General features: G+C 47.2%; 1 protein-coding gene across 1 annotated transcript in view; it reads left to right on the forward strand.

Annotated features, from left to right (window-relative positions):
* Positions 1 to 9,675, forward strand: part of GART (phosphoribosylglycinamide formyltransferase, phosphoribosylglycinamide synthetase, phosphoribosylaminoimidazole synthetase) — a 250,057-nt gene extending 240,382 nt beyond the window's left edge. Inside the window, exon 22 of the mRNA XM_085621375.1 lies at positions 8,929 to 9,675. Coding sequence (XP_085477501.1) covers positions 8,929 to 9,135 — 207 coding nt within the window. The 3' untranslated portion in view covers positions 9,136 to 9,675. The remainder of the gene's footprint in view (positions 1 to 8,928) is intronic.
* Positions 9,676 to 14,234: the final 4,559 nt, after the last annotated feature.

Raw genomic sequence — 14,234 nt, forward strand, 5'->3', positions numbered from 1 at the left:
GGCGACCCTGCAGACCCCAGTGCACCTCTTGATGCACAGGACCCACAACTATATGGGGCAAAAACGTCACCCACAGAGGATACTGCGGCGTTCAACGCTCTGATTGAACGGGCGGCGAACAACCATGATGTACAGCTTCACTCTGATATCATCGAAGATGACTTTCTAATGGACACCTTTGCATCCTCAGAAAGACATGTAAAGACTCTGCCAATGTTGAAGGGGGTCCTTAAGCCAGCCACTGACATTTTCAGGGAACCCACCAGGGCACGAGTGATAAACCCCAGGATCGATAAGAAATACAGATCAGCACCTGGGGATCCTACTTACATCAGAGGACAATTACCACTCGACTCCATCGTTGTGGCGAATGCCCGCAAGAGGGCACACTCGCAGACAACGGGTGACGCTCCTCCCCCGGACAAGGAGTCCAAGGTGCTGGAGACCTCCGGCAAGCGAGTTGCCGCACAAGCTGCAAGCATATGGCGCATAGCTAACACTCAAGCGCTCCTCGCTCGCTACGATAGGGCGCACTATGACACAATGGAGCACCTCCTTCAACACCTCCCTGACCCCTACAAAGAAGGTGCAGAAATCCTTATCAGAGAGGGACAGCTACTCACAAATGCTGCCATCAAATGTGCACTAGACGCTGCTGACACGGCTGCCAGGGCCATCAACACTAGCGTCATCCTACGACGTCACGCCTGGCTACGTATCTCAGGATTCAAGCCTGAGGTACAAAACAATATACTTAATCAGCCCGTCAACCCCGACTTTTTGTTCGGGCCTGAGGTTGACGCCACCCTCGAGAAGATAAAAAAGGACACGGACACTGCAAAGTCCATGGGCGCCCTACAAACTCAGTCCTTTCGGAGCGGCTCCTTTCGTCGCCCCGGAAACAAGGGAGCAGGCAGAGGACAGGGGTCACAACAAACATATAACAAGGGTAATACGCAGACCACCTACGATAAGAACACCCGAGGTGGCTATCGTGGCTCCAGTACCAAGGGCAGAGGACGTGGCTACGGCAACACCAGGTCCTCCCCCAAGAACAAGCAGTGACGCCCTCTCCCTTCCTCCCGACCACATAACACCTGTCGGGGGAAGGCTACAACGGTTCCTGTCCACGTGGAACTCCATCACCACGGACAGGTGGGTCAAAGATATTATAAAATACGGTTACTGTCTGGAGTTAACTTCCACTCCACCCACAATACCACCAAGAAACCGTCCTATGTCCTCAGAGCACTTGACGCTCTTACAGCAAGAGGTAGAAAATATGCTTCTAAAAGGCGCTATCGAGGTCGTACCCGTCCACGAGCGGGGCACGGGGGTTTACTCCCTCTACTTCTTAATTCCAAAAAAGGACGGGTCGCTCAGGCCTATATTAGACCTGAGACCCCTGAACCAGTACATTCTTTCGGAGCACTTTCACATGCTCACTCTACAGCAAGTCCTTCCGCTTCTCCAGCAGGGAGACTTCCTAGCATCACTGGACCTCAAGGATGCGTATTTTCACATACCCATCCACCCCTCACACAAAAAATACCTCAGGTTCACTGTTCAGGGGCAGCACTATCAGTTCAAAGTCCTTCCCTTCGGCGTGACAACAGCGCCCAGGGTTTTCACAAAGTGCCTAGCTACGGTGGCGGCACATTTACGGAGACAGCACATACACGTCTACCCCTACCTAGACGACTGGCTCGTTCAAGCGAGATCAGCCCAGCAATGTGCAAGCCACGTGTCCCGTACCATTCACCTTCTTCACAGTCTGGGATTCTCACTAAATTACCCAAAGTCTCATCTCCAGCCCGCACACGTACAACAGTACCTAGGTGCGACTATAGACACTCTGGCGGCCACAGCTCAGCCAAATTTAGTGAGGATCAACGGCATACAAGCGCTGATCTCCAAGTTCAGACCCAACCACTCGCTTCCAGCGCGAGTGTTTATGCAGTTGATAGGCATGATGGCCTCCTGCATCTTCATAGTCCCGCACGCGAGATTACATATGCGCCCACTTCAGGAGTGCCTAGCACGTCAGTGGAATCAGGCTCAAGGACAGTTGAAAGACCTAGTGTTGGTGAGCGGTCGGGCATACAACTCTCTGCATTGGTGGAATCCACAAAACCTTTGCAAGGGCCGACCGTTCCAAGAGCCTGTTCCACAAATAGTACTGACAGCGGACGCGTCTCTCCAGGGATGGGGAGCTCATGTACTCCACTACACAGTGCAGGGACTATGGACGACACAACAGAAGAAGATGCACATCAACCTTCTGGAACTGATGGCAATCTTCCTGGCCATGAAGGCTTTCAAAGTACATCTGTGCAACAAGGTCGTGTTGATCCGGACGGACAACATGACCGCAATGTACTACATACAGAAGCAGGGAGGGACACACTCTCCACAGTTGTCTCATCTGGCTCAGAGCATGTGGAAGTGGGCCATTCAGAGGAACATGTTCCTCATGGCGGAACACCTCCCCGGCAAGGACAACCAGATGGCGGATCTGCTCAGCAGACACAGCCACCAGATGCACGAGTGGGAGTTACACCCATCGGTACTCCAACCGTACTTCCAGCAGTGGGGTCACCCAGAAATAGACCTATTCGCGACAAGCGAAAACGCAAAATGCCAAAGCTTCGCCGCCAGATTCCCACACCCGCAGTCGCAGGGCAATGCGATATGGATGAACTGGTCCGGCAGATTTGCGTACGCTTTTCCCCCAGCACCGTTGATACCGCTGGTGGCTCACAAACTCCGACAACACTCCCTGACACTCGTCCTAGTTGCTCCCACGTGGGCACGCCAGCCGTGGTACACCACCTTCCTCGAACTTTCCGTGGTACCGCATCAAAGGCTGCGGATCAAACCCGCGCATTTGACGCAGAACCATGGAGAGGTTCAGCACCCAGATCCGCAACAGCTGAACCTGGCGATCTGGCTCCTGAAGTCCTAGAGTTTGGCTATCTCAATCTGCCACCTGACTGTATGGACATCATCAAGGAGGCCAGGAGACCCACTACAAGAGCTTGCTATGCAGCCAAATGGAAACGATTCGTCATTTATTGCGGTAATAATGACATTAACCCGCTGGACGCATCCATCCACAACATCATATGTTACCTCTTACACCTATACCGATGCAATCTGGCGTACACCTCTATACGTGTCCATTTGACCGCAATATCAGCCTATCTGCAAACCAGGCAGCACCTCTCTCTCTTCAGAGTGCCTGCCATCAAAGCATTCTTGGAAGGACTCAAACGAGTCATTCCACCTAGTCACCCACCGGCTCCAATGTGGAACCTCAACTTGGTCCTCACACGCCTGATGGGTCCACCCTTTGAACCTCTACACTCATGCGAGATTCAATTCCTTACCTGGAAAGTAGCCTTCCTGGTAGCGATCACTTCCCTAAGAAGAGTTAGTGAACTCCCGGCACTAACCGTTCAAGAGCCATTTATTCAGGTTCACGCCAACAGGGTCGTACTACGTACCAACCCCAAATTCATGCCCAAGGTAATATCGCAGTTCCACATGAACCAGACTATTGAACTGCCCGTTTTCTTCCAAAACCCACAAACTGTTGCAGAGAGGGCATTACATACACTAGATGTACGGAGGGCCCTCATGTACTACATCGACAGGACTAAACCCTTCAGGAAGACAAAACAACTGTTCGTTGCCTTTGCCCCACACCACAAAGGTAACGCCATCTCCAAAGCAGGGATAGCCAGATGGATAGTTAAGTGTATTCAAATCTGTTATCAAAAGGCAAAACGCACATTAACTATTCCACCACGAGCCCACTCAACACGCAAGTTGGGGGCTTCCATGGCCTTCCTAGGAAATATTCCCCTGCATGATATATGCAGAGCAGCCACATGGTCCACTACACACACATTTACAAAACACTATTGCGTAGATGTGCAGTCAAAACAGCAGGCAGCTGTAGGACAGGCTGTTCTCAAAACACTTTTTCAGACCGCTGCAGCTGGCACGGGTAGCCGCCGCCAATAGAGGGCACTGCTATGTATTCTATGCACAGATATGAATTCAGCAGCCCACATGCCTCGAACTGAATATGCTACTTACCAGTATGCATCTGTTCTTGGCATGTAGGGCTGCTGACATTCATATCGCCCTCCCTCCTCCCCGGCGCCTGTCGCAGCTGCAGCTCTCAGAATTATTGCAAGCATGGTCATCACTTTCTGTATCTACTCCATCACTGCCACAATGGCGAAAAACAATCTGAGGATGGAGAGGATGCCCATGCGCACTGTAGTCCAGGGGAGGAGTCACCTATCCAAGGATACTTCGAAGACTCTTCCAGGACAACAACGTGCAAACATCCGGACCCAACACTAGGCGGCGATCTATGCACAGATATGAATGTCAGCAGCCCTACATGCCAAGAACAGATGCATACTGGTAAGTAGCATATTCAATCTTGTTTCATGGCAGAAATTCAGTTTAGGCCACCATCACAGTCTTTTCCTGCTATGGAACCTTTCAAATCTTAGGGAAAGGAGGGAGCTGGGTGTGAGGCTAAATCTGACATGCATATCTTTCTAGGCATCAGACTGGTCCTCGAAACATTTCCTCAGCAGTAACTCCCCAGTCCCACCAAGTGGCATCATGCTGTTTCAGATGCGACTCCACCCACTAGATAACACAACACCAACCTGCTTGCTGTGATAACATCCATTCTTATTTTTTAGCATCTCATCAATGAAATCTGGAGGTCTTGGTTGTGCACCAAATAAATTCTTCCACTTAGTCAACGACTAAGCCTAAGTTTTTCTCTGAAAGTTTCAGGGTTTAAGCCCTGTCAAAAGATGTCTGTCAGATCCACACATCTGCAAATGGTGTCATTTGACTTGTGCGATTTGTAGTCCACCCCAGACCCTATTCATTATCCCATCAGCAAATGCAAAAACAACGATGTGATGGATGAAATGCTTGAATTGATGTCAGCCATTTTCAATTGCTCGGGCCGCATCCCAATAGATTGTTTTTTGCCCACCATGCCACCTCAGTTTGGACCCTGCGGTATGCCAATCAATCTTAACCCTGATCCTCATGGGAACAGTTCAGCCCGAACTGCCTTGCCAGGTCCTTCCTGAAAAAGAACACAAACAATTTAGGACTTGCCCCTAGTAAGGGCTCTTCGGTCAGGTATAGCTTGGTTCCAATGGCACAGTGAGCCGGGACCCACGTCTGGGCATACCCGGCGCACTCAGGCCAGCAAATGCAAGAACAACAAGGTAATGGATTGACTTAATCTCAGCCCCTGGCAATCGCTTGGGCCGCATCCCTACACATCGTTTTTATCATCCCTTCAGGGCATCTCCCCCAGATGATAACCACGTTATACCACGGGGTTGTCCAGTAGGCAGCAACTTTTGATAAGGTGGACATGCACATCCTCCATGAGGAAGACTGTTTTGTCATGGATTAGTTGTCCATGTCTGAGCGGACAGTACAATGTCTGACCATGTTAAACAGTGTGCTCCAGACTTCCCCAGAGATATTTAGGCAGCCCATTAAGGCCAAGTTAGTAGCATCAATTGTGGAGAAGAAGTATATTACCCTCCCCCGTGAATGTGTACCTCAGGGGCCACGTCTTGCCCGACTCCCTGGTCGTGCACACCTACCACAAGTAGGCTTCTACTAAATCCGCAGGCGACACCCATCCGCCTAATGAGAGCACAAAGGTGGATGAAGCTAGCAAGAGACTGACTTTAGGGGCTGTTACCCACGGTTGCCTAGCCAACTCTGTGAAATTCCTCTCCTATTATGATAGGGCCCAGTGGAAACAAATGCAGGAGTTGGTCAAAGGTGTCCCTGAAGAGTTTAGAAAGAGGGGGAAGGAGATAGTTTCCAAGCGCTACAGCATCTCCAATGCCTCCCTCTGTTGCAAGCTTTATGTGACAGACATCGCATCCTCATTAGACACCATGCCTGCCTCCAAATCGCTCAAGTCGGTGGTCCAACAGAATCTCATAAACCTGCCCACTGATGAGAAACACTGTCGATATTCTGGCAAAGATAAAGGGGAACACCTATATTGCCAAACTGTTAGGTACTTCACACCCCTCTGTCCAAAGACTCCTTTCAGAGGCACCATCCTCGAAGAGGCAGCAGGCCCACCTCCCCTGATCCCACCCATTCATACCAGAGGCAGCTGAAGCCTTTCCATCAGCAAGCGGTCAGAGGGTACACCAGGGGTGCCTACAGGGTCAAAAACAACATAGGCAGGTGGTGGGGTGGCTCCGACAAAGTGCCCCCCACCTCAAAGCATTGACTTGGTGCATCTCTCAAACCACTCCCCCCCCCCCCCCCCCCTTCCATCACACACCACTGAACACACATCACCTGTGGGCTGGCTCGCTGGGAGGAATCAGATCACTGGGTACTCGCTGTAGTGTACCACGGTTACTACCTAGAATTCCCACAATCCCTCCCAACATTCCATGCTGCATAATACCATTAGCAGAGAACATCTCGGCCTTTTAGAGGAAGATGTCCAGTCGATCCACAGACGTGTCCTAGAAAGAATGCTTTCTCACCTCTGGGGCTAGGGCTTTCTGCATTGGTTGAACAGTAACAATCTGTGGAGGCACTGGTGTCTCTTAAACACCGTTCCACAAGTCACAATTACCACGGAAACCTCCTCTGCCAGCTGGGGCCTCATCTCGACTGTATAACAATACAGGGGATGTGGGCCCCTAATAACCAGGGGCAGTATATCAACTACCTTGAGCTACTAGCCATTTGCCTTGCTCTCAAGGCCTTCCTTCAAGTCATTCAGGGCAGAGCAGATAACATGACTGCATGTATTACTTCCAGAAGCAGGACGACACCCACTCTCAGCACTACTGCAAGATACCTGGCGCAGAGCTCATCAATCCCCGCAGAGACTACTACTGCAAAAGTTTCAGCACCTCAGCAGATGTACTACTTCTTTCAAGGCTGGTGGATTTCAAGGTCAACCTCATCAGCGGCAGATGTAACCTTTTCTGACCTCTGCCTGAAACAATTTCCTTCTCAGAGGTTCATAGATATTCGGAAGATGATTCCAAGATCCAGCCGCAGCGGATTCTGGTCCTCCCAGATTGAGAAAGGAGGATTTGGTATACGGACCTTTTGGCACTCCGCATTGCCTGCCTCTTCCTCTCCCACATCGGGCAGACCTTCTCTCGCAGGATAATGGTCCAATTCACCACACCAATCCCCACCTGCAGTGGCTGCACCCGTGGTGATTGAGTGGTGCCAGCTTGAGTCCTTTTGCCTCCCTGATGAAGTTGCAGACTTTACCGTGACGCTAGAAAACCTATGAAATCAGTTCATTCATGTCGCTGGAACAGGTTTGCACAATGGGGTGTGTCATGTTTCGATCACTCTAAATTACGTCTTTCTGACGGTCAGCATTTTGCGCACTGCCTATTGCACAGCAAGAGTCGTCGTTAGTGGATGTAGTCAAGAGCTACCTGGCTGACCTTTGGGTTTTCTCATTTCCCTAACCAGCCATTGCTGTTTAGATCACCTTTAGTAGCACGTTTTCGGAATTTTTGCTGTAAATGTTTCCACCCAGTCTTTCTGGTTTCTCACTGGGATTGAATCTCTTGTTCACTTTCTTAATGAGGAAAACAAAAAGATGAGTGAAATGCTTAAATTAGTATCCATCCGCCTCTGGCAATTGCTGGGGTCGCGTCCCAGTGAATTGCATTTTTGCCCATCTTGCCACTCTATACAGAGACCAGCCAAATGCAAATCAGTCTTTGTCCTACTCCAGTAGATGCATTCCAACCCGATGTGGCAGACCATGTCCCCTCCGGATAGGAACACAAGCAACACCAGATGGGTTTCCGCTTATTCAATCCTCACCAGTAGATTGATTGGGCAACGGGAATTCTCAAGTCCTGAGCTCACTGTACCACAGGACTCTGATGGCCGAGAGCATTTTGTTAGCATGTGAAATCTGCAGAAAGATCTATATCCACCAGAAATATTGTTAATGAAGTGAAGTAACATTTTCTTAAATAAATATTACCCATCCAAGTTGTTAAGCTCTGTAATCTTGACTTTATCTTCCTCTTAATACAACATACCCTCCAGTGTTGCATCTCCCACGGAGCTAAACTTTCCTGTTAATCAATTGTTGTCAAACAATTTATATGCATGTGCCTTTGGCCTCACTGAGTAGAGCTGCGACACTCGTTCCTTATCGTCTACTATCAGGATCTGTTGCCGCAAAATGTGCACCTGGTTTTTGGTGCCTTGGTTGGTGGTACCCCACTGCCAATTCATCACCCGCTGACTAGGATGGTGTTGCTATCCTGAATTTAAAACAAGCATACCAGTGACGATCTAGCTGCCTAAGTTTATGCTATCCTTAAAGTTAGCCTCTAAGAATATTGATGCAGATACATGAGCATCTCAGATTCAAAATCACTTTTGTGCTACAGTTGATTTCCATCCATTCCATAGATGTGAGCATGAGACCCAAGTTTAATACAAATTAGTTGTAGCACAGCCGAGTTGTGGCCATGCAGATATGGATTATTACCAGCATATATTCTTGTAATAGCAGCTGGTGTTGGATTAATGCAAGGAATGCTAGTTTTGAGAATCGTATCATGATGGTAGTGACCGCTCCATGCCTAGGTCGCTATTGTTATTATTTTTTTAATAAAGATTTCCTGTCTGCATCTGACCTGTTACTCCCCCAAACATCACCCTTAATACATAAGGCATTCTGTGGATTCTGCTATGCCCCAACAACAACAAGGGAGGTCTTCTAGAAGAATTGAGTATGTTTTTGGCCACGACTTGAGTTCCTTGCCACTTGCCTGTACAGTTCCTTTGGCATGTTCCAGTTTATTTCCAGAAGCTGATTTATTTTTTCAATTTCAGGAAGAAGTTGATGCTGGAGCAATAGTCTTCCAAGAGGCAGTCCCTGTGGAGTTGGGGGATACCGAAGACACCTTGTCTGAAAGAGTGAAAAAGGCTGAGCATCGCGCATTCCCTGCCGCATTGGAGCTGGTAGCCAGCGGAGCCGTGCAGTTGGGAGAAGATGGAAAGATCTGTTGGAAGCTGGAAAAACCAAACCAACCTGTTTAATCAGTATATCTCTTAACATGCTGTGGTTATTAAAGGTCAAAAAAAGGCTCGGTCGGCAGTAGACTGGCATCAAAATGTTCAAGATAATCTGTTTTTGGGATCTGTTCTCCTTTCCCTTAGAAATTGCACCTTCAAAACTTCAATTCATATCCTAGGCTACCTCTGTGGAAGGATTGTGAGCTTTCATCTTACCCAGCAATTGAAGTGATGAGAATATTTCCTACTAGTAAAATAGAACATGGTGTATGTCGAGTGACCCTGCTCCTCAGGGGATGCACAGTAACCAAATATTTCGGATGAACATTTATGATAATTCATGCAGTAGTGGAATATTTGCGTTAAAGACAGGTCGTTTTTGTTTTCAGTTATGAACATTGTGTCAGTAGCGCAAACCATTGTTAAATGAGGATCGGATTGCCCTTGGCTTTTATAAAGCTGCACAGTGTTAGTTGTCCATTAGTCCACCTTTTTATCATTCTTTCATATTGTGTGACCAAACAGTGCTCTACCTTTGCAATAAACGATTTTGATAAGCTTTCAGTCATTGTCCTGTGCATTTAGCGGGAGCCTGATGCTTCCATCGTACTTGAGTTGGTAATCGCTTTATATTCTTTGCCGTCCTAATTGTATATTTACTGTTCACATTTGTTTTCAAGTTAGATGTTTAGGTGAGTCTCATTATGTTCTGTCAGCCATAAAGATAGACTTCCCATATGAAAGTACCATAAGCGTAAACATAGTTGTATTTAATGACATAGAGTGGTTGTAATATGAATATAATCCGGTCAAAACCCTACGTTGCATGGAGTTCAGTCCACTCCTTTCGTGAAGCGCGACAGACGATGACCGCAGCTGTTTCTTCCCTTGATGATGTCTACACAAAGCTTCCACCCATCCACAATCTGTAGAAGCCTGTCGGCTGTGAGTTTTGAGAAATGTTTCTTGCCTTTCTATCTACAAACTACAACATAAGAAGAAAAGATATGTGTTGCCGGAGAATCGATGGAGTGTGTAAAAAATGATATGGCCCTGGGCTAGTTGAAAATGTTACCAGCTTGAGGGGAAGGCGTAGTCCAGGGTGGGTTGAATACGTGAACCTGGGTCCTTTAATACCGCTTTCCTGGTTTTTTAGAGGCTTACAAACCTGGATACATTGGATACTCCACTCTTATTTGGCCAATTTCACCAGGAAAGTTACTAGGATTCTGGTCGCCACAAAGACACACCTCTGTTTTATGTGCGTTTTCAATGCTACGCTTTTAGTTGTCATTTTAGAAACCTAAGTAATAAATTAAATAAAATGCACATAAAGGTTCTTTGCATTGATTTGTGTAGGTGCATGGACCTCACTGCTGGTGCCAGGTTCACCTTTTGAGGATGCTGGAGATTAGTCCTCTGCTGTGTGAAGGTACCACAGCTGCTTTTGACTGATCTCAACAAATGGCCAGCAAAGGACCTTGAAGACCAATCTTCTATTGGTGGGTTGGCCCAGCGTGCCTGAACATGCCATCGATTCATGGTGGACTTAAACATTCTGGTCATGCTATGCAGTACAATGCTTCCATCCTCTCACGTGCCCAGAAGGCCCATTCGATGGACTGTGGCGATTTGTAGGGTTCCTTCCCCCTACATAACTGCAGAATGAATCCTGTGAACGCTAATAAATTGGATTCATAATCTGTCCACTGCAAGCGGGCAGCAAGTTAGGCAGACAAAGGAATTAGAGGTGATAACTATGGACATTATCATCTTGTGGGCTGAATAAGAACCAAAAGTGGTAGATTCAGTGATTTATCGCGCATCTGAGCTATGGCGAGCATGGGTTTTTGAGCGACTTATTAGTGCTGTATTGAGAATGGTCACTGAGAAACAACAAAAAAAGGGATGGGTGGTTTCTTGATTAATCATAGCCACCGTGATTAGTTTGGGTTGCATTCCTATCCATCATTTTACTCACTCTGCCACTATTGACAGACGGGGACTAGTCCTATGCAAATTTCTTAGCCTGCACACATTCCAGCGTGAACCGCTCAGCCACATCATCTAAGACTTGTTCATCCTTGCTGGGTTTTACCAATCAAGTGCAGCTTCAGACTAATTGTACAGTGATGGATATAAATATGTTCTCGTATGATGCAGGCCCAGCAAACATCAGACCTATGGAAACTGTGCAAAGTGCAGGGAGTGCATATATAGGTTGCTCAGCCAATCACCCCGCACCCCTATATTCTATATTGCACACAGAAAAAGACAATCTGGGCTTCTGATTGTTTTAATACATTTCTGGACTAGTTTTGATAGGAACTGAGTGCTGAATCTCCATGCCACCTATCCGCATGACTTGGAAGTCATTGCAAGTTGACGCCCACAAAATCCCTTTGTGCAACTAGAGGTGTCTGGTTCCCCTATGAAAACTGAAGGCCCTAAACATGTTGGTTCACCTTCCCACTGGCTTTTTTTTTTTTTTCTGCTAGGAAGTTAGAAGGGAAATGCTAACTTTCAAGCAGTAGCTTTTAGTAATTCTGAAAGATGGCGTTTCTCATCTGGTCTAACGCTTGGACTATGCAGTGAGGAAGGTGCTTCCAGGTCCCCCCCCATCCCCCCCGGTCTCCAGTTTGCATACTGTTTCACCCCGATGCGCCCAAGGTATCTTTCTCAACATCTTCCTTCACCTCCTGTCCCTTAGCACTGCTGATCCATAGAATAATTTAACAGTTCTTCGTTTCCTGGGGAGGGGAGAGGCACAAACGTGTAGCTGGGAAACTGTTAATGATGAAATTACCACTTGTGGCTCCAACCCTCAGTGTAATCAAAAATATCATATAGTAAAAATGCGTTTATAATACGTGTATGCATTTATAAAAATGTATATGTAGAGAGGCTTTGGGTCAGGACTCTTCATCCATTGGTCTGCTCAGCTGTCACTCACATTTTGCTTCCGCCCACTGTAGCTCACAGCCTGGGGCAGCTCACGTTAGATATTGGCCCTCTTTCACTGTGAGTGACTCCATATTTACCTGATAACATATGCACATCCAACCTCAAATGTAGTGCATTTCACTGCCAAGACTGCTTACATTTTACTTTGGCCATGCCTTTCCTTCCCATTCTATATCCTTTTTATATTTATTTACACAGCCGTGTGAGTTTGAACAAGGTCTTCAGGTTACAGTACTTCAAAGCCAATAGGATCTTTAATTGGAGCCAATACAAGTCATAGTGTGAATTAAAACGAAAAAAAGTTTCTATACCTGATCTTCATATATCTATTTGCTCTGAAGCTCTTGCACTGATCTATTGAAACAATAGGTGAAGTTTCTTTTTTTAATTTCAAATATTTATTGCAAACATATGACCTCAATGTGTAAGCTGTGGCATGTGTTGTGTTTTTTTTATTAGTTTTTGCTTTTGTGAGGTGTGCTTGCAATAAAAAAAAAAATACCACGCATTAGTCTACCAATGCCAGAGCTGTTGGCTTCCATTTTTCATCAACAACTCGCAGATCTGCATGCACCTGACCTGATTCCCGGGACGTCCTGGCGCTCATTATCCTCACAACACCTTCTACTCACTCTTCTTTCCTTCTGACTGTAACTGGAATGAAAACATGGCAGTCAAAAAGCATGACTGACTAGCCGCCCAATCAACACGCAGCTAATCCAGACTGTGGAGTAGCAGCACACTGTGCTCATAATGCTATAATGCTAACTGCTGCCAGGAAATGAGGGCTCCTGGGGGTGGCATTCGCAGAATGTCCACCCCTGGGCAGCTTTGGGCAGTTTAGTACGGCCTGGGACAGGTTCACGGTAATTAGCGGCGCACGATCTAGAATTTAGAGCGTGTCCATTGGCAGGCGTTAACGGAGGCAGGAGTTAGGCGGTGAGGTAGGGCACGCATGTTAAAAGCTGTTGTCTGTCCCTGTAAGATTTCGTTGTGTTGCTTTAGCAGGGCTCGAAAAATTATTTAATTCTTACTAGACCTGCAGGTCTAGTAACCTAAAAAATGTACTCGACCTAACGGAAATTCAATTTACCTCAGTTTCTGGAAGCAGAGCAAATGTGACAAGTTAACAAGATTTAAAGGCATTTTTATTGCTCATTCAGTATGTGAGCAATAAAGATGCCTTTAAATCTTGCTCCCTTGTCACATTTCCTCTGCTTTCAGAGACAGAGGTCAAAAGTCAGTTTGTTTTCCTACTCGCCAGAAAGGGCGAGAAGGACCTAAAAATAGCTTGCCCTAATTGAATCTGGCTCGCAATACGAGCGGGCGAGGGGATTTTTCGAGCCCTGTTAATATTGAATTTACGCGGTTCGCTGACCGCGTCAGCCGCTGCTGTGAGGGAGGCATTAAAACTTTATGCAATGCTGGAAGGGAGGACTTGCTGCAGCCTGGGGTGCTGTCGCAGGCCTGGGCTGGTTTCGAGCGCCCAAAGTGCATTTTGTCTGCCAGCGTATCCGCAGCTGTTATAGCATGCTCTTCACCATACAGCTCCCCCAAGTCCGCTAGCACAGAAATTAAGGCGAGTGGGGAGACAGGCTCATTTACCGTTGGAAAGGCACCTCTTACCTCCTCCTTGAGAAGTGTATCGGTAACTGTGAGGAGAGGGAGGGGTCGGGCGCACACACGCGCAACTGAAGGCAGCCTGTATAGAGGTGTAAACGCCTTAAAGGAGCCAGAACACGGAAGGGTGAATTTCCAAAAATACAAAAGAGTTCAACTTTGCCCTCTGGTGGGCAGTTATCGAATGATAGCTATGCAAATAATTTTACTAAAGGGAAAAAGAAGGTGGCTAAAAAATGAAGTATCCCTATAAAAATCTGAAGTCAGCAAATGAGTATCCTCAAATAGTAATGACAGAAGCTATTTGGCAGAAGTTTCAGAAGGAAGAATGGGTGGCCCCCTTTTCTTCTGGGCCGCTATCTGACCTCATGGTATCCCCATTGGGAGTAATTCATAAGAAAACAACAGGGGGAATTGAGGATGATCCAACACCTTTCTTGGCCACAAGGTTGATCTGTTAACGTTTTCGTAGCAATGGATGGTACCATGTTTCAATTCGCATCAATAGACATAGGCCCTGGGCCTGATAAGAAAAGTGG

This window comes from Triturus cristatus, chromosome 8 (assembly GCF_964204655.1).
Source record: "Triturus cristatus chromosome 8, aTriCri1.1, whole genome shotgun sequence".
In the NCBI taxonomy this organism is placed as follows: Eukaryota; Metazoa; Chordata; class Amphibia; order Caudata; family Salamandridae; genus Triturus; species Triturus cristatus.